Below are 27,703 nucleotides of genomic sequence, written 5' to 3' on the forward strand. Positions count from 1 at the left end.
TATTCAGCCTTGTATTTCTTAGGGTCTTTTGAAAGTCCTGGCACAGTATTCTAATGAATTCAGTCAGTTCTCTTGGTATTCAGATTGTCCCAATTTTGGCCAATGGGAACTTTTTGAAGCTGGCTCCAGTGTCTTTTTTTTTTTTTTTCTTTCTACAACCCCATTAGTCCTTGAACACATCTGTGTTTCCTGGCATTAGATGGCAAGTTTTTTAATAGTACTTTACATTACGTGAGTAGAGCTAGATTTCAAATGTAGCTGAAAAACTGTTTATTAATACTGATCAGTAAATTTCTTATGAGATGGTCCCAATAATTACGCTTTGACAATTAGAATGGAAATATAAGTCATGAGAAATCACTGCAATGGAAACTGGAAGTCAAGGTACTACTTGGGTTTATGAGAAAGGCAGATGGTGATAAGCATTTTTTTAAGGAAATGGAGCAAACTATCAAGCTTGTAGTGACAGGTTTTATAGTTTTTTACAGCAACTCTTAAGCAGATTTAATTCGTTGAGTGGAAGAGACTTCTCTTTCTTTTAGCATTCTCATGAAGAGACCATACTAGTAACATATTCTTGGATCCCAGACATGAGGAAAATGAAATATAAACATCTAAAACCAGCCAGGTGTAGTGGCTCATGCCTGTAATCCCAGCACTTTGAGAGGCCAAGGCGGGAGGATCATGAGGTCAAGAGATCAAGACCATCCTGGCCAACATGGTGAAACCCTGTCTCTACTGAAAATACAAAAATTAGCTGGACGTGGTGGTGCGTGCCTATAGTCCCAGCTACTCATGAGGCTGAGGCAGGAGAATCTCTTGAACAGGAGGCAGACGTTGCAGTGAGCTGAGATCACACCGCTGCATGCCAGCCTGGCAACAGAGTGAGACTCTATCTCAAAAAAAAGAAAAAAAATCAAAAACCGTTTCAATTACATGTAAACTTTTAGCATGACTGTAGTATTAAACATATTCATCATTCGAGTGATAGGATGTGCTCAAATGTGTCATTCAGCTTGATATGGGATGCTAAAATGAGCTACAGTTTTAAAATCCTGTGAATTTACTTAGGTTTCAAAGCTTGAGTGTTCATTTTTAAATTTTTTTCCATTCATTTAAAAGCTGATTATTCCTACTCTTCATCTGACTTCCACTTTTTCTTCCATTATTATGTCAGTACTTCTAAGCACATCCATAAAACGGAGAATGGGAGGAATAGAAAGTCATTCAGTTGCTGGGCACAGTGGCTCATGCCTGTAATCCCAGCACTTTGGGAGACTGAGGCAGGTGGATTGTTAAGGAGTTCAGGATCAGCCAGGGCAACACAGAGAAATCCTGTCTCCACAAAAAGTAGCTGGGTGTGGTGCTGTACACCTATAGTCCCAGCTACCTGGGAGGCTGAGGTGGGAGGATCACTTGACCCAGGAGGTCAGGGTTGCAGTGAGCCAAGATCATGCCACTGAACTTCATCCTGGGTAGCAGAATGAGACCATATCTCAAAAAAAAAAAAAAAAAAAAAAAGAAAAGAAAAGAAAAAAATCATGCAATTTATCTGGTTCTTTATCTTGATTCTGGATTTTGTTTACTTTTTTAATTTTTTTTTTTTTTTTTTTTTTTTTTTTTTTTTGAGACAGAATCTCTCTCTGTTGCCCCGGCTGGAGTGCAGTGGCACAACCTCGGCTCACTGCAACCTCTGCCTCCTGGGTTCAAGCAACTCTTCTGCCTAAGCCTCCTGAGTAGCTGGGACTACAGGCATGTACCACCACACCCGGAACATTTTTTTCATTTAATAAGTTGAGTTTTCTTTCCAGATTTTGTGTGTCTTTGTTCTCCATCACACTACAGGTGATTGAGAAACTGTTATCTTTAGAACAGTGGACTTGAGTCAGGGTACCTGGATTCTAGTTTTATCTTTGCCACTGATGAGCTGGATGACCTTAGGATGCCAATTCACTTCATACGTCTATTTAATCAGTGTATACTTGAACATCTTTTAGTTCATAGGGATTCCTTAGGCCATGCCTCAGTTTCTTGATCATAAAGCATTTATGCTAAATGGTACTTAAAGCCCCTTCCATCCCAGTGCTGTGCTAGGTGTATAAAAGTCATAGTTCCAGTTGTTGAGTTCAGACTGATAAGGAAAGGCAGTTAGTGTGGGTAGTACTGTGGTAGAAACACATGGCACCATGGCCTAGAAACATGTCAGAAAACCTCTGATCATGGGGCTGCCTCAGTTGTGTATTAGAAGGAGTAGAAGGTTGCCAGGAAAAGGAAAATAGAAGAATTTTTCAAGCAGAGAGGCATATATGCAGAGCCTTGGAGGCAAGTAAAGAATTCATAAAGGAGACCAAGAAGGATTAGTATGAAAAGTAGGAGGAAAATCAGTAGAAAGGGGCATTCCTGAGGCCAAAGTGAGAGAGACTTCCACTGCTCAGTTTGTTTTTAGAGAGTGGTACTGAAAATAACATTCGTAGAGATTGATCTAATGGCTGAAAGTAAAGCTTTTTTTTTTTTTATCTTCAGTGTTTTTATTGCATTTTAGGTTTGGGGGTACACGTGAAGAACATGCAAGATTGTTGCATAGGTACACACGTGGCAGTGTGATGTGCTGCCTTCCTTCCCCATGAAAGTAAAGCTTTTTTAATCAAATGAGGAAATCCATAAAATATAATCTACTTTAATTGTGTTTTTAAAAATTATTTGGAATTATGTTACTTCTGAGGTCTTGCTCCATTTGAGGTGTGTTTCAGAGCCAATTTGAATATTTTCAGTCTAATTTATATATTTTGCTGTTATCCACTAAGTTACCCAATATATCACATTTGTGTTTTAATTCTCTATATTCTTAAAGTCTTATTTCTTTTGACTATACCATGATTTTGAAATATAGTATTAATTTTAAAAACCTTATTTTCTTTTACATCAAAGTAATTTGATTTTAAAATACTAGGGTTTTTTTCTTCTTTTCTATGAGAAGGAATTTGGTTCAATAAAATACTAGTTTTTAAAAGAAACAGGCTAGGCACAGTGGCCTGTAATATTAGTCAGCACTTTGGGAGGCCAAGGCAGGAGGATCAGTTGAGGCCAGGAGTTCAAGACCAGCATGGACAACAAAGCAAGACCCTGTCTCTTTTTTTAAAAAATTGATTAATAATATTATTTTTAAAAATATAAAATAACATAATATTGACAGTTTTTCAAATGAAAAGTATGCTCCACTAATTTACTGTCAATTAAAGGGGAATTGATAAAAAATAGGTAGCTCTCTCAGATTTACAAAAACAAAAATTTAAATTGTGGTTGGGAGTCTGTAGTACAGTAAATCATGTGCTTTTTATGAACAGTATCTCACAGATGCAGGTGGACATGAGATAATCAGATTTTCACTCCCCACAAGCTGGACAGCTAGAAATGTCATGCCAATAGTACGTGTCAAAGACTTCATGCTACTTTGCTGCCTGTCTGATTTAAGTTATTGTGGTCAGTCTGAGGAACCTGTGATAAGATAAGATAGCATTCATGAGGTCATGTGGTTTGCAAGGGCCCAATCTTGACTGAGCAGACTATGAGCACTTCAGGAGGAGGAAGAGAGGGATACTGACTTTATTTGCAAGCTTATTTTGGGTTAAATGGCAGAATAGTGTGGGGATATGGCTATATGTGTATATCACACATTTTAAAAATTATTTTTCCATCAGAAGTTATAGTTTCTGAAAAAAAGTGAATATTACAAATGCACTCATCTTCTACTTATTAATATTTCAGTCTACAGCATTAAACTTTTTATTGCAAGTAACCACCATGTCTTTTCTGTTGAGGAAACAACTGAATGTAAAAGATTTATATTACTGATGAATATTTTTAAAATATAATAAAAGTTATATCTACATTTTCTAATTAGAAAATTACTTATTTTCAATCTGGTATCATCTCTATAAGAAACATACAAAATAGCTGTCTACTTTTATATATATAAGTAACAGCTTTGCTGAGACATTATTTACATGTGATACAATTAACCCATGTAAGGTTACAATTCAGTGGTTTTTCGTATATTCACAGTTATGCAGCTATCATCACAATCAGTTCTAGAACATTTTCATCTCTCCAAAAAGAAATCCTGTGCTCATTTAGCTAGTCACTCCGTATTTCTCCCCAAGCCTTATTTCCCCAACCCATAGGCAACCAGTAATCTACTTTCTGTCTCTACAGTTTTCCCAGTTCTGGACATTTAATATAAATGGAATCATAGAACCTGTGGTTTTCTGGACTGGCTTTTTCACTTAGTATAATGTTTTCAAAGCTCATTCATGTTGTAGCATGTGTCAGTGCTTTATTCATTTTTGTCACCTAATAATGTTCTACCATACGGATATATAGGCATACCTGGCTTTATTGGGCTCTGCTTTATTATGCCTCACAGATACTGTGATTTTTACAAATTGAAGGTTTGTCACAACCCTGCATTGAGCAGGTCTTTCAGTGCCATTTTACCAATAGCATGTGCTCACTTCATGTCTCTGTGTCACATTTTGGTAATTCTCACAATTTTTTAAACTTTTCCACTATTATGCCTTCTGGTGATCTGTGATCAGTGATCTTTGATGTTGCTATTGTAATCATTTTCAGGTGCCACAAATTGCACTCATATAATCAAAAGCCAGAATGATTAAGCTGTGAGGCAGGCATGTTGAAAACTGAGATAGGCTGAAAGCTAGGTCTCTTGCACCAGTTAGCCAAGTTGTGATTGCAAAGGAAGAGTTCTTGAAGGAAATTAAAGTTACTACTCCAGTGAACACACAAATGGTAAGAAAGCAAAACGGCCTCATTGCTGATATGGAGAAAGTTTGAGTGGTCTGGATAGAAGATCAAGCCAGTCACAGCATTCACTTAAGCCAAAGCCTAGTCCAGTGCAAGGCCATAATGCTCATCAATTCTGTGAAGGCTGAGAGAAGTGGGGACACTGCAGAAGGAAAGCGGGAAGCTAACAGAGGTTGGGTTATGAAGTTTAAGGAAAGAAACCATATCCATCACATAAAAGTGCAAGGTGAAGTAGCAAGTACTGATGTAGAAACTACAGCAAGTTAGCCAGAAGATCTAGCTAAGATCATTGTTGAAGGAGGTCACTCTAAACAACAGATTTTTAATGTAAATGAAACAGCCTTATATTGGAGGAAGATGCTATCTAGGGCGTTGATAGCAACAGAGAAGTCAGTGCCTTGCTTTAAAGCTTTAAATGGTTCTCTTGTTAGAGTCTAATGCAGCTGTTGACTTTATGTTGAAGACAAGTGCACATTTACCATTCTGAATACCCTTGGGTTCTTAAGAATTATGCCAAATCTACTTTGCCTGTGCTCTGTAAATGGAAAAACAAAGCCTGGATGACAGCACATCTGATTACCGCTTGGTAAACGGAATATTTTGCCAACAGCCCACTGTTGAAACCTAATGCTCAGAAAAAATGATTTTCTTTCAAAATATTACTGCTCACAAACAATGCAACTAATCACCCAAGAGCTCTGATGTAGGTATACAAAGGCGGTTAATGTTGTTTTCATGCCTGCTAACGAAACATTCATTCTGCAGCCCGTGGATCAAGGAGTCATTTCAACATTCAAGTCTTATTATTTAAGATATCATTTCATAGGGCTCCATCACAGAAAAGTACAAGGTGAAGCAGCAAGTGCTGATGTAGAAGCTGCAGCAGGTTGTCCAAAGGACATATAGTGCCATATATAGCGATTCCTCTAATGGATTTGGGCAAAGTAAATTGAAATCCTCTGAAAAAGGTTCACAATTCTAGATGCCATTAAGAAAATTTATGATTCATGGAAGGGAGTTGAAAGATCAACATTTACAGGAGTTTAGAAGAAGTTGATTCCAACCCTTTGAGGGATTGAAGACTTCAGTGGAGGAAGTCACTGCAGATGTAGTGAAAAAAGGAAGAAAACTAGAATTAATGTTGTAGAGCCTGAAGATGTGCCTGAATTGCTGCAATCTCATTATCAAACTTGAATGGATGAGGAGTTGCTTCTTAAGGATGAGCAAAGAAAAAAAAAAAGTGGTTTCGTGAGCTAGAATCTTCTCCTGGTAATGATATTGTGAACATTGTTGAGATGGCAACAAAAGATTTAGAATATTCATAAACTTAGTTGATAAAGCAGCTGCAGGGTTTGAGAGCATTTACTCCAATTTTGAAAGAAGTTCTGCTGTGAGTAAAATGCTACCAAACAGCATCTAGTGCTACAGAGAAATGCTTCGTAAAAGGCAAAGTCAGTAAACGCAGCAAACTTTAAGAAATTGCCTCAGGCACCCAACTTTCAGTAACTGGCCAGTCTGCTGCCACCAGCATCAAAGCAAGACTCTCCACCAGCAAAAAGATTATTACTTGCTGACAGCTCAGGTGATTATTTGCATTTTTTAGCAATAAACTATTTTTAATTAAGGTACATTGTTTTTAAACTTACACTATTGCACACTTAACAGACTATAGTATAGTATAAAGATAACTTTTTTTTTTTGAATTGCATTTTAGGTTTTGGGGTACATGTGAAGAACATGCAAGATTGTTGCATAGATACACATGTGGGAGTGTGATTTGCTGCCTTCGTCCTCATCACCTATATCTGGCATTTCTCCCCATGCTATCTCTCCCCAACTCCCCACCTGCCCCGTCCCTCCCCTATTTCCCCCTAACAGACCCCAGTGTGTAGTGCTCCCCTCCCTGTGCACTGGGAAACAAAATTCATGTGACTCGCTTTATTCTGATACTTGCATTTATCCATTCATCAATTGATATTTGCTTTATTCCCACTTTTTGGCAATCATAAATAATACTATTTTGAACATTCATTTACAAATTTCCATATAATCATATGTTTTTATTTGGGTATATGCTCAGTAATGGAATTGCTGGGTCATATGGTAGCTGTACGTTTAACTATTTTGAGAACTACCCTACTGTTTTCCAAAGTAGCTATACCGTTTTACATTCCCACCAGCTGTGTATGAATGTTCTGATTTATACACATTCTTGCTAACATTTATTATTTATCTTTTTGATGAAGTAGCCAGCTCATTATGGTTTTTATGTACATTGGTGACTAATGATATTGAGCATGTTTTCTCATGCTTGTTGGCCGTTTATAGCTTCTTCAGAGAAATGTCTTATTTAGATCCTTCACCTGTTTTTAAATTGTATTGTCTTTTTATAATTGAGTTGCAAGAGTTCTTTACATATTCTAAATACGTGTTCCTAATCAGATACGTGATTTCTGATTTTTAAATGTCTTTCTTCTCTCTCTCTCTCATATATATATATATATATATATATATATATATATATTTTTTTTTTTTTTTTTTTTTTTTTGAGACGGCTTATTACCCAGGCTGGAGTGCAATGGCGCGATCTCGGCTCACCGCAACCTCCGCCTCCTGGGTTCAGGCAATTCTCCTGCCTCAGCCTCCTGAGTAGCTGGGATTACAGGCACACGCCACCACGCCCAGCTGATTTTTTGTATTTTTAGTAGAGACGGGGTTTCACCATGTTGACCAGGATGGTCTCGATCTCTTGACCTCGTGATCCACCCGCCTTGACCTCCCAAAGTGCTGGGATTACAGGCTTGAGCCACCGCGCCCAGCCCCACTATGTTTTTTAAACTGAAACGCTTGTATATGACTAGAATGATTTTCAGACTTTCTTCTATGGAACACTAAAAGTGAGAGTAGTTGACTTTATAGATAAAGCTTCTGGTTTTCTTGTTTGTTTGTTTTTTTTGAGACAGAGTCTTACTCTGTCACTTAGGCTGGAGTGCAGTGGCGCCATATCAGCTCACTGCAACCTCTGCCTCCCAGGGTCAGTCAATTCTCCTGCCTCAGCCTCCTGAGTAGCTAGTATTTCAGGTGCCTGCCACCATGCCCAGCTAATTTTTGTATTTTTAGTAGAGATGGGGTTTCACCGTGTTGGCCAGACTGGTCTCAAAACTCCTGACCTCAGGTGATCCGCCTGCCTCAGCCTTCCAAAGTGCTGGGATTACAGGTATGAGCCACTGTGCCTGGCCAAGCTTCTGTTTTTATAAGAAAAGGAAATGAGACTTACGGAATAATTCTTAGATATCACACTACAGGCACAAGCAACAGAGAAGAAAATAGATAAGTTGAATATCATCAAATTTAAAACTTTCCTGCTTCAAAGATCACCATCAAGAAAGTAAAAAGACAAGCTAGAGAATAGGAGAAAAAAATTAAATAATTTACCTTGTAAGGGACTTGTATCTAGAATATATAAAGAACTCTTTCAATTCAATTATAAAAAGGTAAATAACCCAATTATAAGATGAATAAAGGATCTGAATAGACTGTTCTCCAAATATGATATACCAGATGGTCAGTAGACACAAGAAAATATGCCCAACAACATCAGTGATCAAATGCAAACCAAAATGACAATGAGATTCCACTTCACACTTACTAGGATAGCTATAATAAAACAGACAACAAAAAATGTTCCAAAGATGTAGAAAAATTGGAACCCTCATACACAGCTGGTAGGAATGTAAAATAGTACAGCCACCTTGAAAACAGTATAGTAGGTCCTTAAATGGTTAAACATAGAGTTACTATATGACCTAGCAGTTTCATTCCTGGGTATATACTCAAGTAACTTGAAAACATGTCCACATGTTTAATATTAATAATATTTATTATTAATAAATAAATATTAATATTATTTATATTTAGAGAGTAGAAACAACCCAAATGTCAATCATCTGATCACTGGATAAATAAATGTGGTATATCCATATGATCAATTATTAGGCAATAAAAGGAATCAAGTACTGACACATGCCAGAACATGGATGATAAATTTTCAAAAATCAGTCACAGAAGGCCACATATTGTATGATTTCATTTGTATGTCCAGAATAGATACATTTGTAGAGAAAGAAAGTAGATTAGTGGTTCCTTGGGTATGGAGGGGAAGGGAGGGGATTAGAGGGTGACAGCTGGGAGGCGTGCAGTTTATTTATGGCATGATGAAGATACTCTCGGATTGGTTGTGGTGATAGTTGCACAACTCTGTGCATATACTAAAAGCCATCAAATTGTACACTCTAAATGGGTAAATTGTATGGAATGCAAATGATGTTTCAAAGCCATTTTAAAAATTCACAGTCTTTCTCTTCTGGACAGCTTCCTTACCTGGGGCCCATGGATGAGGTCTATTAAAGTGTTTACAAATATTTTATGATAAACATAAGTGGATCTTTTGGGGAATGGGTTCAAGATTTTTATCAGATTTCTTGAGTGATTTAACACCTAAAGAAAAGTGTTCCTCCGTTCCTCAATTATATTGTGAGAGATATTGGGGGAATTAAGTAAATTAATGCTGGAAATTAATGCTGGAAAACATCCTGGGAGGTAGTAAGGGCTAAATAAGTCTTCTTATTATTCCAGTATACCACAAAACACATTATAAAGTCACAGTGTGGTATTATAAATGATTAGATAAAATCTAATGACACTACTCCCCTGCTTTAGTGACTCACCCATAGCCTTCATGGTAAAATTGTAGTTATTTAATATGACGTAAGATTCTTCATACTTTAGCCCCAGCTTTCTTTCAAGTTTCATCTCTCACCTCTCATTTTGAGACCTATATCCAGCCACACCAAACCACTTGCAGTTTCTTAAGACATGATACATTCTCTGGCCTTATGCTTTTCCCCATGCCACCTGTGCCTGATTTCTCCTCCCTATACCTCTGCTCATCCTTCCAGATCCAAATCACACATGATCTTAGTCGTTCCCTAAGAATTATCCCTTCTAGCCAGTGTCTTGCTTCTCCTGGAGGTTTTCTTAGCAGTATGCCACTTTGGAATCGGCTGCTTTTTGTTTGTTTGTTTGTTTTTTGTCTTGCCCTTCAGATTTTTAACTGAGGGCAGGAGCCTTGTCATTTGTCTTTGCCTTTCCAGCTTCACAACACTTGTCACCTAAGCACTCAGTGCATATTTGGCTAATTGATTGATGGACCAATAAAATTTATGATACAGCTTTAAAGAACAATAATTTCCTCTTAACAGAATTCAATCCAAATGGAAAAGAAGTACTTCATTTTCATGAGGTATATGCTAAAGGTTTGAATTTTTAAATGCTTCATTTTGCTAAAGGTTAAATGAAATCTACATGTCACTTTGATGTAGCTTTAAAAGTTCAGAGTGAAAAGTGTGAAGTGATTTATTTCCTGTAATTGGTCATAAATTTACATAGAACCTTACATATTCCTAGTCTCATCACCGTTGACCTTAGAATACCTTCTAAATAATGTTAATGGTTTCAATTTTATCAAGAAGTGTCAGCTGCCAGGAAGAAGACATTCAGTGGCAGTTTCATTTTGTTTGCCCACAGTACTGAATACATCTAAGTGTGCACTGTAGAAAAACTAAGAATTCTCTGTAAATGACTCCCTCTCTCTTCTTCTCAGGTAAAAAGTGTGCAGTTGTAAGTTTCTTCAATTCCAAACTTTCCTTTCCCCTTCTACTTTTTTTTACTTATTAATGTGGGTACATGTTTTTTCCATCTAAAAATGTCAGCTTCAACTATTGGATTTTATGCATCTTACATGAAATCTACAATGTTTTCCATTCTAAATGTTTTATATTTTTTATGATTTACTCAGTTTAAAGCCAAAAATATTTTCAGCCTTGTGTACCTAATATTAAAAAATATTTTCAGCCTTGTGTACCTAATATTACTTTCAATAAAAGAATTTTATTTATTGAAATTCTTTTATTGAATTTATTCAATATTTATTTATTGAAAATATTTTTGGCTTTAAGCTTTTAAAGTTTTCTTTTAAGTACTATAGATTGGAATTTTGGCTCTTGTCTGTGTAATAAAGTAATCAAGAAATCATGACCTCCAGTTGATCACTCTTATTGATTTCCTGTTCTGATTCTCTGGAAATCATTTTGTTTGTGTGGTTATTGCTAGCTTAATCTTTATCAGGTTTACAATTCAGTGTTTAAAGGAGCTGATAATTAAGAATAAATTTTGCATACCATCTCCCGTTACATTTATTTTAGATTTTGAAAACTGAGAAAGCTATTAAAGGTATTCTGTAAGGAATCCAACAAAATTACTGACCAAACTCTGAGGATGGAAAAAAAAAAAAAAAAAAAGTAAAGCCTCTAGAACTTAGAAATACAAACTATGTAATTATTAGATCTTTCCATGAAAAGTAAAATACATAGTTATTAAAATTCTAAATATATCACTTACAGAAATGTTACATTTAGCTCAAAAAGCTATAGCTCTTTGTTTTACAAAGATTGATTATACACACTTAAATGTACAAATAGCTTTTATAATCTGATATGACTCAGTCTTGGAAACTTACTGCAACTGTTTTGCAGTTCACTTGGTATCACATGATTCACTTCAGTGGTTTAAACCCTGTCTAGTAGTGATCAAAGTTCATTTGGTTAGGGGTTTTTTTTGGTGTGTGGATGACTTTTTTCCACTTTGTTGTGGATTGATTGTCTTTCAAAATACCCAATGCAGCCCTTCCTCTTATTCTTTTGAATCTCAGAAAGTGGTAGTTGTCTGCAGAGTGTAACCTCCAATCACACACAGGGGAAAAATTTTTAATGTGAAATAATATGCATGAAAGGACTTTTAACTGTAAAGCATTATATAAATATAAGATTGTATTATTAATTCCATTACCCAAAATGTTAAAATTAAAGGGTAACTTGTTATGTCTCCTTAAAATCAAGTGTTAAAAAAAAATCAACCATAACTTTTTCAAGTTACCAGTGTCCTATGATGTGCTGAAAGAAAGCAGATACATAGCACATTGTCTCCTCTAGCCACACAGACACTTGCCCAGGTGATCATATTTTCTCGGCACAGATTTCTGTATCACTTATAAAGAACCTGTATTTAAAGACTACAAAACTGTAAAACCATGACACTTCTCTGTTTCATAAAAGAAATTTCTGTCTTAATGTTTAGTGGTTTAGCCAATAAAGTAGACTAATGAAAAATTTTTAAATACTTACATATCCTTGATAATTATGAAGTCCTTCTGGTCTTCAGAATATATATATCTCTACAGGTTCTCCCTACTGTAGAACTTTAATGATAATTTTTGTGTGGAATAGCTGTAATCTTTTTAAAATAATTTTTTTTAGTGTTTGAATTTTTTTACTATCTTACAGTAAGAAACTCTACTGCTTCCTGTCAAAACCTTTCATCAGTCTATGAACATGACAGTTTCCTGTTTTCTTATTAACTATACTGCATTTTTATGCTTTATTCTTTGTAAATTGCATAGTAACTTATAGCTTTCCTTTTCTCATTGCTAAATTTTTTGGGGTGGCAGCATTGTTTAATATACACAGAGAGATTCTAAAATCTGATCTCTTTATTGATAATGCAAAAAGTTGAGATTTCATTAACCTAAAGTAGATTTAGAGATTATTAAAAAAAGATTTCATTAACTATCAAACTTGTGCCATGTGTTTCAGATGTCTTAAATATTTAAATAAATTCTCCATGTTTTTACTTTTTATACTTTGTCTCTTAATGCATAACATGATGAAACAGTCCACATCAGGTAAGAACTAATATATTATTGGGGTCTTGTATGGTTAGTACTCCCATCTGTCTACTTACTAATGTTCTCATTGAGCATTTAAAAGGATGTGATAAATAATTAGTACCTAGGGCTTTTTCAAGAGTCCTACCATCTTTTCAGTGTAGTTCCTCGACATTTATGTGCCTACTCTTATCAGCTAAGAATACCAAGTTCTAGGATACAGAAATGATTAAGAAATAATCCCTACCATCAAGGGACTAATAGAAAAGATAGAATATATCTACAGCAACTAATTATTCCATATTTTTCCAAACAGTGCTTATTTTAAATAAGCCTTAGTGTCAAATCATCTGATTTAGAAAAAAGTTTACCTATGTATATTCATTCATATGTGTTAATAAGTACAATATTTATGAATGTATTTATGAAAATATGCCCATTGATTTATTTTAAATACTATAAACATTATTTAAAAATAGTTTATAAAAATGCTAACATTTTAAAGTAACAGCATCATACCAGAAAACAAAAGACTTAAAATGAAAGCAACAGGTTTTTTGTTTTTATTTTGATATTGGATTAGGGATTTGGTTCTGGCTCGTCTTTCTATTATTGTCTAAATGGCCAAGCTACTAGTAAATGTGGAGCCATATTTGATTGTTTTATTAATGACCTTATTCATAGAATACAACCAAACAATAATTGAAACTGAGACTCATTATACACAATGACAAATGTCTATTTTTATATTTATACCCTACTTTGTTCCCCATAGATTTTTAGGCAGTTGGCATGAATACATCTGACACAAAAATAATCAAATATTAGGTTAAACAGAATTAAATTACTGATACTCGACATTTGACATTCACTTAAAAAGTGGCAATATATGGTTCAGTCTAACAGTTAAAAGAATCATTGCTAAGGCAAAATCTGGTAAGATGAGAATTAATATTAGCACCCAAAAATGCATACAGTATCAAAGTGAGTCACATACTTGGTAGCCAAAGCAAAGTAAGGAGCATAATATGTTGAAGATTCAGGGTGTCTAGTAAGACATAGCCAAACCAGTTACTCTTTTTCTATTTCCAAACTTTGAAAGAAATTTCTCGTATGGGTCCATATGAAGAGGATACGGAAATATACTAAACAGGAAAGTGTTAGGTTAATGGTCTAACAGATAAAAAGCAATTTTATAATGGGCAAAAACAGTGGAGTCTAAATACATACATGTATCACAGTATAGGTCAACTTTTATCCACTGTCCTGAACACTTGATAGGCCTTTCCATTCTCAAAGCTCATGACTTTCAGGTAAGAGAAATTTATGTCTAAGACCTCTTTTTTTTTTTCTTTTTTTCTTTTTTCTTTTCTTTTTTTTTTTTTTTTTTTTTTTTTAGCGCATCCTGTTATTTTTACATAGATGCAGTTTCTGCAGAGGCTGTAAATGATTGTTAAAATTTTTCTTCCTCCCAAATAGACTCTTCTCTCCTAGTTGCCTTTTTTTCTGGCTTCTATTAGATACTGTCCTCATATCTTCAGTAATATGTGACTCTGCTCAAACTTTAAGACAGGAAACTAAAGACTGACAGGTGTTCTGAATCCCTGGGTAGGACTTGTTGACCTTCATTGTAGGGTGATCAAGCTGAGAGCCTTCATAGGGGAATCCCAAGATTCCCTCAGATAGGAGTCTTTTACTAAAAATTACAGAGAGAGTGCTGGTGCCTGTTTCCTTAGTGAATCTCAAAAATACATCCACACACATTCAGTGACTTTTAAAAACCCATGTCTCATTTTACCTGGAAATATAATACTTTTTTTTACTGGCATTTCACAAAGAATTTCTGTTGTTGCTCAATATTAAAGATACTCAGGTAGGATGTATTCAAAAATTAGGAAAGACAGTGGGCCTCAAAAGCATATGCCTGGCCAGGCATGGTGGTTCACACCTGTAATCCCAGCACTTTGGGAGGCCAAAGGAGGCAGATGGCTTGAGCTCAGGAATTCAAGACCAGCTGCGCAACGTGGCAAAACCCCATCTCTACAAAAAATACAAAAGTTTGCCGGGTGTGGTGGCATGCACCTGTAGTCCTAGCTGCCTCAGAGGCTAAAACAGAAGGATGGCTCAAGCCCATGAGGCAGAGGTTGCAGTGAACCGAGTTTGCACCACTGCACTCCAGCCTGGGCAACAGTGCCAGACCCTTCTCAAAAAAAAAAAAAAAATTATGATAAATTATGTATGCGTAATTTTCAAGTGGGTAGTTTTTATCAGATTTGTGATTCCCTGATCAGCCCAAAGAGATATCAGACAAAACCAAAATACAAACAGAGGCCTAGAGTAGTGGTCCCTATTCTGAGATCTGCATCAGAGTTACTCAGGCTTTTTGAACATATAGATCTTTAGACCTTACCTCCATATGTGGGGAAATTACAGAAATTCATTTAAACAATTTTCCTTCTGTCAACCACCAGGTGGTAGAATTGGCCCAGAACAGCTTGGTTGTACTACTGGAAAGATGGCATCCATTTCTATATACCAGACACTAGTTGAATGTTCATACTTCAGAAGGACGTTTGTCCTAAATAAGAATTCCATTTCAGCTAAATCAACTTATTTCTATCTCAGCCCCATTTTATTTGAACCAGAGGGTCTACCATGGTGATTTTCAGAGTTTAGAGTACAGTCATCCCTTGGTATCTATGGGACATTGCTTTCAGGATCTCTGTGGATACCAAAATCTATGGATGCTCAAGTTCCTTATATAAAATCATGTAGTATTTGCATATAACCTACAGATATCCTTCCGTATATTTTGAGTCATCTCTAGATTACTTGCAGCACCTAATCCAATGTAAATAGTTGTTATACTGTATCGTTAAGGAGATGATGACAAGAGTTGGTACATGTTCAGTACAAACTGTCCTTTTTTTTTTTTCTCCTAATTATTTTGGACCCACAATTGTTTGAATCTGTGGATTTGGATTCCACTGATATAGAGGGCCAACTATATTTCAAAATTTCTTGAGATACACGTGAAAAAATGTATATTCCGGGATTTCACTTTCAGGATTTTGAATCCTTGGATCTCAACAGGGATTCTACATTTTTGACAGAGAGCCTCAGTTCTTATGCAGATGACTAGTGTATTACATTTTGAAATATGCTAATTTCAGTTTGCTACTGATAATACCCATGAAGGATACCTTTTTTTTTTCCCTTTGGAGGAAAGTGGGAGTTGAGAAGGTTGATTGTCTGCTTTTTGTGGTTGCCTAGGTATAGTTTGCCCCTGAAAGTCTGGTAACAAGGATAAGCTATATACCATTTAGATCAGACAACTAGGACTATACTTTAGAGGGCCTAGCTACGGCTTTCTTCTACCCAAAGCCCTTTCCACAGAATGAGGACTTTCAGAAGACATGCCTGCCTGAAATTCATGCAGCCCCTTCTAGAACATACTCTGGGTACTCAGTACCCTGAAATTCCTTCCCCAAATGCCCACTTCCAGGCCCAGTACAGGACTCTCCCTCATCAGAACCAGTGTGCACACACCTAAGTCTAAGGAACATATAACTCAGGGATAGCTTATAATTGCTCACCTTCACCGTTTTTTCTCTCCACCAATAAATTCCTGCCGGGCGCGGTGGCTCACGTCTGTAATCCCAGCACTTTGGGAGTCCCAGGTGGGTGGATCACAAGGTCAAGAGATCGAGACCCTCCTGGTCAACATGGTGAAACCCCGTCTCTACTAAAAATACAAAAAATTAGCTGGGCATAGAGGCGCATGCCTGTAATCCCAGCTACTGAGGAGGCTGAGGCAGGAGAATTGCCTGAACCCAGGAGGTGGAGGTTGCGGTGAGCCAAGATTGCGCCATTGCACTCCAGCCTAAGTAACAAGAGTGGAACTCCATCTCAAAAATAAATAAATAAATAAATTCCTTTACCTTTGCTATTCCATATTAACAGCTCTCAATGAGATTCCTTTGATGTTGAGGAAATTACCCTTCAATCTATAATTTTCTATAGTTACATCTGATGTTGAGGCTGCAGTGTTTTAATTGCAATACATTTTGTTAGAGCAAAGGAAAGCTTCAGCTTTCCAAACAATTGGGAAGTTGTGGTTCTTCTGCCATACTCCTCCTTTATAACAGCCAGGAAGAAGGAAGACACATGTTCCATATGATTTCTTCAAAAAGGTAGGGGGAAAAAGAGAAAGGAAGAGATTAACTGACTTAATTTAACACTTGGAGCTATAAATCGTGTGTTGCAATATGGCGATAGGATGTTGCATCAGAACGTGGCAGTTGTAACAATGCAGTGGGCATCATAACCTTGAGGAGGCCTGCCCTTTTTCTAAAGATTCAGCTCCAAGTGTAGATCCCTCTGTTCTGCCAAGGAGAAGGGTATTATTTAAATTACATTGTACCTCACTATAAATTTGTCCACTTGGTCTATGGCACAGGAATTCCTTTATACTTGAAGATCTGCTTGGGCCAGACATCATTGTACTGAGTCCCGGCATTCCTGTTGATTCTTGTTATCATATACAAGCAGGGAAGTGCTGAGGTTTCTTCACTTCTTCCTGGAAGTCTTTCAGGAAAGGTGGGAGGTATTATGGCGAGGCTGTAATGTCTTTATTCTCAGAGCCGTTAGTTTTGAAAGTGTATGTAATATTTCCTGAATATTTCACACTGCCTTTATCTAAAGAATTGAAAGTTTGTGACTAGGAGTTTGTCCCTGAGAAACAAGGATAAGGATGGGAGATGTGGAGCATATTTTAGCAAGATTTTTAATAGGGTAGATAATTTGGTAGCTAATTCTTGGTTTTGGTTTTGTTTTTTTACTCTTTGGCTTTGTTGTAGGAGAAAATTCATGGTGTATGAGAGAAAAGAAGTGACAGAATGTCAAAATCAAACTTTATATTTAAAACATTGGCCGGGTGCAGTGGCGTATGCCTGTAATCTCAGCACTTTGGGAGGCTGAGGCGGGCAGGTCACCTGAGGTCAGGAGTTCAAGACCAGTCTGACCAACAAGGAGAAACCCCATCTCTACTAAAAACACAAAGTTAGCTGGGCATGATGACACATGCCTGTAATCCCAGCTACTCAGGAGACTGAGGCAGGAGAATCACTTGAACCCAGGAGGCAAAGGTTGTGGTGAGCCCAGATCACACCACTGCACTCCAGCCTGGGCAACAAGAGTGAAACTCCATCTCAAACAAAAAAACAAACTCTTGAGGCCAGGACTGATGAGTTCATTGTATGTGAGTAGAAGTGATACTGTCATGGTTGTGGGTTTGGGATTTTGAGGAAACTGGAGCAAAGAAGTTAGAGATGATGAAAATAAATCAGTTTTAATCCTGATAAAACTGGTTTTGGAAAATGTGGTTTAGATTTAAATGTGGCAACAATTTTTTCAATGCTAAACTCTAGAATTAGTCAGACTTGCCCACCCAGTAATAGGTAGCTTTTGACCTCCTTAAGCCTCCCCATATGAGGGTCTTGCACTATAACTCCAGGGATTGAGGACTAGAGCCTGATTCTAAGAGATTAAAGGAAAAGAGTTGAGCTATGCATACCATTCCTCTCTCATCCTCCGCAGTAAGAGAAGCCCCTTCTACCCAGGGGAAGTCGAGGACAGAAGGCAGAAATGTTAAACAGGACTGGCATTCCCCCCAGGTAGAAGGAAACCTCATGAGTGGGAAGCAGCATTTCTGTCCCACTGTGAGTGATACGGATAATGGTGGCCTTTGGGCTAGTATAACAGGATGGAGACTCTTAGCAAAGTTTTAATGAGTTGTAAATCATTTTCATCATTTGCAGAACTATGGAAACATGCTCTCAAGGTAATGTGTGTGATAGTATGGTTTTTTTTTTTTTTTTTTTTTTTTTTTTTTTTTTTTTGAGATGGAGTTTCGCCCTTGTTACCCAGGCTGGAGTGCAATGGCGCGATCTCGGCTCACCGCAACCTCCGCCTCCTGGGCTCAGGCAATTCTCCTGCCTCAGCCTCCTGAGTAGCTGGGATTACAGGCACGTGCCACCATGCCCAGCTAATTTTTTGCACTTTTAGTAGAGACGGGGTTTCACCATGTTGACCAGGATGGTCTCGATCTCTCGACCTCGTGATCCACCCGCCTCGGCCTCCCAAAGTGCTGGGATTACAGGCTTGAGCCACCGCGCCCGGCAATAGTATGGTTTTTAAGTTCATCTCTTCTAGAAATCACAGTAAAATATTTACAGATAAACTGATAGGATGTCTGGTGTTTACCTCAAAATTTTCCAGGAACAAGAGGGGTATAATGTAACAACATTGTCTATGATGGGTGTTACTTGTAGAAATTAGGTGATAGGAACATGGAGTCCATTATATTATCTCTAGTATAATGAAGATTCAGGTTGAATCTAAACTCTGCTACTAGCTCTTTGTCCTTAGCAAGTTACTTTTCCTGACTCTCCATTTCCTGATCTGTATAACGAGAAAAATAAATACTGAAATCTACCACATAGGACTGTTGTTATGATTCAATTAAAATAAGTTATAGGCAGGGTGTGGTGGCTCACACCTGTAATCCCAGCACTTTGAGAGACTGAGCCAGACAGATTGCTTGAGTCCAGGACTTTGAGAACAGCCTGGCCAATATGGTGAAACACCACATCTTAAAAAAATCCAAAAACTTAGCCAGGCATGGCGGCACATGCCTGCAGTCCCAGCTACTCAGGAAGCTGAGGTGGGAGAATTGCTTGAGTCCAGGAGGTGGAAGTTGCAGTGAGCCCGAATCACGCCACTGCACTCCAGCCTAGGTAACAAAGTGAGACCTTGTCTCAAAAAAATAAAAGTGGCCGGACATGGTGGCTCACACCTGTAATCCCAGCACTTTGGGAAGCCGAGGCAGGCGGATCACGAGATCAGGAGATCGAGACCATCCTGGCCAACACGGTGAAACCCTGTCTCTACTCAAAATACAAAAAAATTAGCCGGGCATGGTGGCACGCACCTGTAATCCCAGCTACTTGAGACACTGAGGTAAGAGAATCGCTTGAACCCAGGAGGCGGAGGATGCGGTGAACGGAGATCACGGTGAGCGGAGATCACAGTGAGCGGAGATCACGCCATTGCACTCCAGCCTGGGCAACAAGAGCAAAACTCCATCTCAAAAAAAATAAAATGAAATAAAAGTGAGTTATAAGCCCATTATATAACACATAGAAGGCACTCAAAAATTAGTAACTACTATTATACCTGTAAATAGAAAAATAATAAGGCATCTTCTTCCTTAAACATGGAATGTTTGCTTTTTGGTGTGTATGTTTCCCCCATTTGACTCTATTAACTTGGATTTTGTTTTAACAGCTCAGGTGCCTAAAAGGCCAGAGTGGGTTCTCAGGCCAATCTCCTTTTGATGGAATCCACATTGTCAACCATTTAATAGGAGATGATGAATCATTCCATTCCTCTGATGAAGATTTTATAGATAATCCCTTACGGGAAACTGGTGTTGGTTTTCCTGTGCACGGAAAATCTGGCTCGATGTCTTTGGACCCTGCAGTGGCAGATAGTAGTGTGAGCGAAACAGACAACGGTGTGCTGGAAACCAGAGAGAGCAACCGAGTGGTTCAAAAGGAGCACCCCCCGAGAAGAAAAGAGTCGTATTCAACCACTGTCTGACCATCACTGTGACCTACACTGTGGATTTCTTTAAGGGATCAGTTATCATGTGATTAGGGATTTTTGGAACTATCTGTTTCATATGTACATATATATATAGATAATATATATTATATTTTACAGTCTTACCTGCCTTTTTATCTTTGCCAAATCTTTACCACTGATTTACCATTGCCATAAAGTAGACTGGTATATGGTTAATGTGTAAAACAAAGTTCTAGCAGTATTACTGAATATTAATGTTTCTGGTTTAGAAAATGCAACTATATATGTGGGAACCATTTTGAAGTTCAAAACTATGGAAAATTGAATTTTCTTCAGACAAAACTGCTCTTGTGCAATATTTTATGCTCAGTGAGCAAATTGTATATTTATGTTTATCAAGGTGGCTGTCTACAGACATTTGACCAAGACATACATCTGATCTACCTTGTGTTTTGTTTTTTGTTATTGTCGTTTCCTAAAACAGAGATTCACTCTGTCACCCCAGCTGAAGTGCTGTGGTGTGATCGCAGCTCACTGTAACCTCCGCCTCCCAGGTTCAAGCAATTATCCTGCCTCAGCCTCCTGAGTAGCTGGGAGTACAGGTGCACGACACCATGCCCAGCTAATTTTTTGTATTTTTAACAGAGACAGGGTTTTGCCATGTTGGCCAGGCTGGTCTCGAACTCCTGACCTCATGTGATCCACCCACCTCAGCCTCCCAAAGTACTGGGATTACAGGTGAGCCACCACACCCAGCCTACCTTTTTTGCGTCTGGGAGGTTTTGTTTTTGTTTTTGTTTTTTTCTTTCATGAAAATTACTGGTGGGCCACTGAACACAACCACACACAAAGCCTTTATTCTATATAATTTCATAAACACAAATTCATGGTTATCTGTTTTGAGAGTTTTAAGTTTGGTTTTAATGTTTAACTTTTGTGTGCATATGATGTTTCCATGTGTTGGTTACCAGAGTAGTAGGTTAACTACAGACATAATGTTTATTTGTACGTATTTATAAATCTGTACCACCTAACATTGAACATCATTTTATAGGAAGAACATACATGTTGCAAAATGATTCTTTTGGCATCTAACAGGACTTCTATAATAGGTTAAAAGAAAATTGAAAAATAAAACACTAATATTTTAAGAGCTTTAGTATTTTGCTTAGCATTCAACACTAGCAGATTCATAACTGATGCCTGTTCAAAAACACTATTTGTGAAATCTTTTACTTCATGTGTATGTAACTAAATTTTTCATGATTGAAGAGGTTATAGCACATATTAATGCTAATATTTTACTTAATGTAATTTAAGCAATGGGCTAAGGTCCAAGAAACATAGCAGTTATATCTACAAATAATCTATGAACATGATCTTCAGATTATCTAGTTTTTGTTCTATATATAAAGCCATAAGAATCCTCTCCTACCAGTTTTTCCTTTATCATTTAGATACTGTTTCCTAGAAAACAGTATGCTTGTCATTGATAAATTAGAGAAAGCACCCAAATTACACTTGCACTATGGAAAGACGACATGAAAATGTTGACTGCTTACGTTCTACTCTCGTTTTTGTTAGCCTGTGGGAAAAAACACTTTGTTAACCTATGGAAAAAAGCAGCCTTGGAAGAGAAAAGTAGAATTCAGTATGTATGGAGGCACAGTTTTGCACAGTATGTTGCATGCCGAAAAAAAAACTTATGAAATAGAGTAGAAGACACAAATGTAGTTTTCTGTCAGAAACTAGGAGTTAAGACTTCAGGTACATTGTGGACTAGGCTTTCCAGCAAAGTTTTTGTAGCAGTTTGCTTGCCTGAGAAATGAAATTGTAAACATGACCCCGTGTCTGTCCTTAACACCAGGTTAAATCCTGGTGGTTAATTAATTACCTGTGGTTACAAGATAGTAAGTAGCAGAGCCAAGATTTTTTTTTTGGGTGTCACTGTGTTGTCCAGGCTGGTCTTGAAATCCTGGCCTCAAGCAGTCCTCTTGCCTCAGTCTCCCAAAGTGTGAGGATTACAGGTGTGAGCTACTGTGCCTAGCGAGGGCCAAGATTTTAACCTTGATTTCCCTGACACCAAAGTTTTTGAAAAGGTTCAGATGAAGAATTTCTCAATTCCCTGTTTTGTTTTTGTTTTTGTTTCATTTTGTTTTGAGACTAAGTCATACTTTGTTGCCCAGGCTGGAGTGCAGTGGCGCGGTCTTGGCTCACTGCAACCTCTGCCTCCCAAGTAGCTGAGACTACAGGTGCACACCACCACGGCTAGCTAATTTTTGTATTTTTAGCCTGTCCACTCTGTTGGACAGGCTGATCTCAAACTTCTGACCTCGGGTGATCCACCCACCTTGGCCTCCCAAAGTGCTGCAATTACAGGCGTGAACTACCATGTCCAGCAATTCCCTGCTTTTTTGACAATGTAATTTAAATAGATTTGATTTAAATGTTTCCTGAATATATATACAGATAGATACATGAGTATCAACACATATAAGCTCTATGCAACTTAGGAGTGTAGATACTTGCAGGATTGTCTCGTGCTTTGGGGATTGTCTTTCCGAGTTCTATCAGTCCAAAAGGATATTAAAGCCAAAGTGAAGTGAGATGATTTGTGGCCACATTATTGCCTTGAACCTCACATCAAGAAATCTGAATGATCTAGACCAGGGGTTCGCAAACTGCAGCCTACAAGCTATTGCAGTCAGCTGCCAGTTTTTACTTTTTTAAATAGTTGGGGGGAAAATTCCAAAGGCTAATGTTTTGTGTCACATGAAAATTATATGAAATTTGAATTGCAGTGTCCATAAGTAAAGTTTTACTGGGGCACACCCATGCTCGCCTGTTTACATATTGTGTATGGCTGCTTTGTGCTACGGTAGCAGAGTTGAGTCATTGCAAGGGACACCATATGGCCCAGGTAACCTAAAATATTTACTATCTGATCCTTTACAGAAAAAGTTTGCTAATCTTTGATACAGATACTCTGAAATGCAGGTTTACTTCTTCAGTTTAACTCATTGGTAGGTCAAACTGTTTGCTTTTGCTTTTAAGCTTATGATTTGGAAACATAAAACTTTGTGGTGGATCTTAATACTCAGAACTATTCAAAAGGGAAAACGCGCCAGGCATTTCATATGATGAAGTCTTTTATCCCATAGGAAATTATAGAAAGATATCTGTGTCTTTGGAGAAGGAGAAAGGAAAAAATTCCAGAATCCTATCACTTTAGGGTATCCTTTATTGAGTAAAGGTTATAATTTGACTTTAAAATAAGGAATTTTCTAGAATCATGTTTGAATTCTAAACTATGTACCATTTCTGATTAGGAATTAGGTGTTAAAGGAATCATGGTAAGGAAAGCTTAATCTGTTGAAACTCTTGTAATTTGGACAACAAAAAACTTATATAACACTCTTTTCATTGAAGATCTGATTCAAATACACCTTCGAGGAGCTTAAAATCTTCCAGGCCTTTAGGATACAATAGGATATTATGCCCTGGTTTGACTTCATTTCATTCAAATTAATGTAAGTATGTTGTTCAAGACTTTGAGGCATGAACAATGTTTTTTTGATAAATTTTATTTAATCCCTGACATTTTGTGTTATTTAAATGTTATTAAGTTAAACACTTAGAACTGAGTAATATTCAGGGGGGAAAAATGAATGAAATGACTCATAATAAGAAAGCTTGCTCCCTTGGGATAATTACCTTCCTGGTGTCACTGGCATCCTGGATTGACAAGCTGGGGTAAAGAATACAAATTATATGAATAAAATGGAAATTGCATTGAATTAATGAAACACACTTTTAGATCAAGAAAACACTTCAACTGCCTTTTTAAAAATTGGCACACTCCTGTAGTTTCAGCTACTCAAGAGGCTGAGGCAGGAGGATCACGAGAGTACAGGAGTTTGGGACTGTAGTGTCTAATTATCACACCTGTGAATGAATAACCACTGCACTCTGATCTGGGCAACATGGCAAGACCCTCTTTAAAAAAAGAAAACAAAACTTTTTTTTTTCTTTCTGGGAAAAGAAGTCAAAGATGTAACTTTACACAATTTCTATGCCCACCATCTTTTTTTGTTCTTTTGTTTTTGGCTAGATACTAGGTATTCAGTGTTTGCTGAGATGTCAGGTTTCAACTAATTGGCCAGTTATTTGGGAAGGAGAAGAACTTTTTCTCAGCTCTGAACATGATGCAGCTTGTTAACTCTCCAGATAGTGCCTTTGATTGAAAATAAGGTCTACACCTTTTTAAGTATATTATTTCTGATATCATAAGAAATAATTTGGTTCCTTATTCACATTTATCTTTTATATAATGCACTGTAATATTCAGGTTTAAATTAAAATAAGAATATGAATTATATTTTGATAAAGCTGTTTCATGACCAGCTTGATTAAAGTATATTAATATACCAGACATTGACAGTGAACATTTCACGCAGTTATTATTAAAACAATGAGTTTTAGCTTGAAAGTTATTGCTGCTCTATAATTAACAAAACTAAGTTTAAAAATTTAATTCTACTGAAATTTAATTTCTGGTTAAAGGTATAGTGGATGCTATTTGTGATCCAAGTTTTTATATCACATCCACTGATCTGCCTGTTCCTTCTTTTCACTCCAAAGAGGAGATGACAGAATAATACATTCAATGTATTACCAAGAAGCAAAATTATGATGTGTTTTATTTTACTGTTGGGATTTTTTATTGTAACATTGTATGATAACCTGAAATGTCTACTTATGCCTTTGCTTTAAATAATTAAAGTTTTCCATTTTATAAGAATTTCTGTTTCAGCTTTTCAGCTTTAAAAGAGGAGGGGCATCAAAAAACTGTTAACAAATTAACAGGGTGTGGTGTCTCACGCCTGTAATCCCAGGACTTTCGGAGGCCGAGGCGGGCAGATCACTTGATCTCAGAAGTTCGAGAACAGCCTGGCCAACAAGGTGAAACCCCATCTCTACTTAAAATAGAAAAATTAGCTGGGCATCGTGGCACATGCCTGTAGTCATAGCTACTAGAGTGTCTGAGGCAGGAGAATCACTTGAACCCAGGAGGCAGAGGTTGCAGTGAGCCCTAGTCGCACTACTGCACTCCAACCTGGGTGATGGAGCAAGACTCCATCTCATAAAAAAGAAGGTTGGCCTGATGTGAAATGTTTATTAGCAAGGTTTGTGCTCTGTAGGTACAGGAACTACATCCACCTGGTCCACCCATATACTTTTGGTGCCAAACAGTCTAGTACATGATTGCATTCAGTAAATATGTTTTAATTTAATGAAGGACCATCTTCAGTGAAAAATGTCTAGATTTGTTTCCTTCAGGAACATGGTTAAAATATCAATAGCAGTATTTTCATCTCACATTGTACTTTATTAATTAGCAACTAATTCAATAAATAGATTCAATTATATATAATTTGAGTACACATATACAGACTATTATAAAAGGCAAGTTATACCTTCTGCATCTTTATCACAATGTTAATGTCATTTAGTGCAGAAGCGAGAGTTTACTTTATATTCTGCTCTTTATTCCCAAAAGGAATTAAGGCACGTTTCGAAGATACCTGAAATATGACAAGCTATAATCCAGGGAGTCTCCACCTTGGGACTGATATTTGGAAGTAGCCAAATAATTACTGGTTTTGGGAGGCTCTCCTGTATACAGGATGTTTTGCAGCATCCCTGGCCTCCACCCACTAGATGCCAATAGCACCCCCTCCTTTAGTTGTGACAACCCAAAATGCCTCAGACATTGTCAAATGTCACTAGCAGGAAAGACAGAGAATGAAAATCACTGCTAGTTGAGAACCACTGCTATAAATTTATTAGAATTGTGTCAAAAAAAGAGCCACTAGGGCCAAATATAAGAATATATACATCATTTTGGGTTTCATAAATCACAGAGAAGCTCCCTCGCTGCAATCTATTGAAAGTCAGCTCCCAGTCTCTTTAAAAAAAAAAAATTACATGTATATATATATATATATATATATATATATATATATATATATATATATGTATGTATATGTATATGAGATGCATCACAAATTTGACTCTATTTCCAGTAGTCAGTGAAAAAAGTAGTATCTGGACCACAACAAGGTACACACCTATTAAGGATGGCTACTTAAAAAATGAAAATATAGCCGGGCGCGGTGGCTCAAGCCTGTAATCCCAGCACTTTGGGAGGCCGAGGCGGGTGGATCACGAGGTTGAGAGATCGAGACCATCCTGGTCAACATGGTGAAACCCCGTCTCTACTAAAAATACAAAAAATTAGCTGGGCATGGTGGCGCGTGCCTGTAATCCCAGCTACTCAGGAGGCTGAGGCAGGAGAATTGCCTGAACCCAGGAGGCGGAGGTTGCGGTGAGCCGAGATCGCGCCATTGCACTCCAGCCTGGGTAACAAGAGCGAAACTCCGTCTCAAAAAAAAAAAAAAAAAGAAAGAAAAAAAAGAAAATATGCCCTGTGAAAACCAGGGAGCAAAAGAAAAAGAAAACCATTGACAAAGTTGTGGAAGAACTGGAACCCTTGTACATTAGCTGCGGGAGCAGAAAATGGTGTAGCCTCTGTGAGGAACAGTTTGGTGGTCTTTAAAAATGTTAATTGTAGAATCACCATGTAACCCAGCAATTCCACCTCTACACATACACTCAAATCAGTAACTCAGGTAATTGTACACCAATGTTCACAGCAGCATTGCTCATGATAGCCAAAAAGTGGGAACAATCTATATGACCATCAACAGATGAATGGGGAAGTAAATTGTGGTATATATCACATATACAATGGAATATTATTTAGCCATAAAAAAAGTAAAATTCTACTACATGCTACAAAATAGATGAACCTTGAAAACATGCTAAGTGAAATAAGCCAGACACACAATATGGTTCCACTTAGATACCTAGAATAGGCAAATTCATAGACAGAAATAGGATAGACTTACCAAGCAATGGAAGTGAGGCAAGAGAGCTATGGTTTAATGGATACAGAATTTTTGTTTCGAATGCTGGAAAAGTTATGGAGATGGATAGTGATTATAGCTGCACAACAGTGGCTCACACCTGTAATCCCAGCACTTTGGGAGAGGCTGAGGCGGGCAGATCACCTGAGATCAGGAATTTGAGACCAGCCTGGCCAACATAATGAAACCCCGTCTCTACTAAAAATACAAAAAATTAGCTGGGTGTGATGTCGGGTGCTTGTAATCCCAGCTACTTGGGAGGCTGAGGCAGGAGAATCACTTGAACCTGGGAGGCAGAGGTTGCCATGAGCCAAGACCACGCCATTGCACTCCAGCCTAGGTGACAGAGCAAGACTCTGTCTCAAAAAAAAGAATACTAGACATGGTAAGAATTTAGTGTCAGCCATGCATGGTGGCTCATGCCTGTAATCCCAACACTTTGGGAGGCTGAGGCAGAAGGATCACT

General features: G+C 37.4%; 1 protein-coding gene across 6 annotated transcripts in view; it reads left to right on the forward strand.

Moving 5' to 3' along the window:
- Positions 1-25,049, forward strand: part of EVI5 (ecotropic viral integration site 5) — a 215,300-nt gene extending 190,251 nt beyond the window's left edge. For 5 of the 6 annotated variants that reach the window (XM_074381419.1, XM_039460946.2, XM_074381421.1 and 2 more), the window contains one exon: positions 19,949-25,049. In XM_074381419.1, the coding sequence (XP_074237520.1) occupies positions 19,949-20,263 (315 nt within the window). In that variant the 3' untranslated portion in view covers positions 20,264-25,049. Of the gene's footprint in view, positions 1-1,634; positions 7,291-19,948 lie in introns of those variants that run through there. The other variant, XM_074381422.1, reaches the window with a different exon arrangement.
- Positions 25,050-27,703: the final 2,654 nt, after the last annotated feature.

The sequence above is a fragment of the Saimiri boliviensis genome, chromosome 11 (genome assembly GCF_048565385.1).
Source record: "Saimiri boliviensis isolate mSaiBol1 chromosome 11, mSaiBol1.pri, whole genome shotgun sequence".
NCBI classification, from domain to species: Eukaryota; Metazoa; Chordata; class Mammalia; order Primates; family Cebidae; genus Saimiri; species Saimiri boliviensis.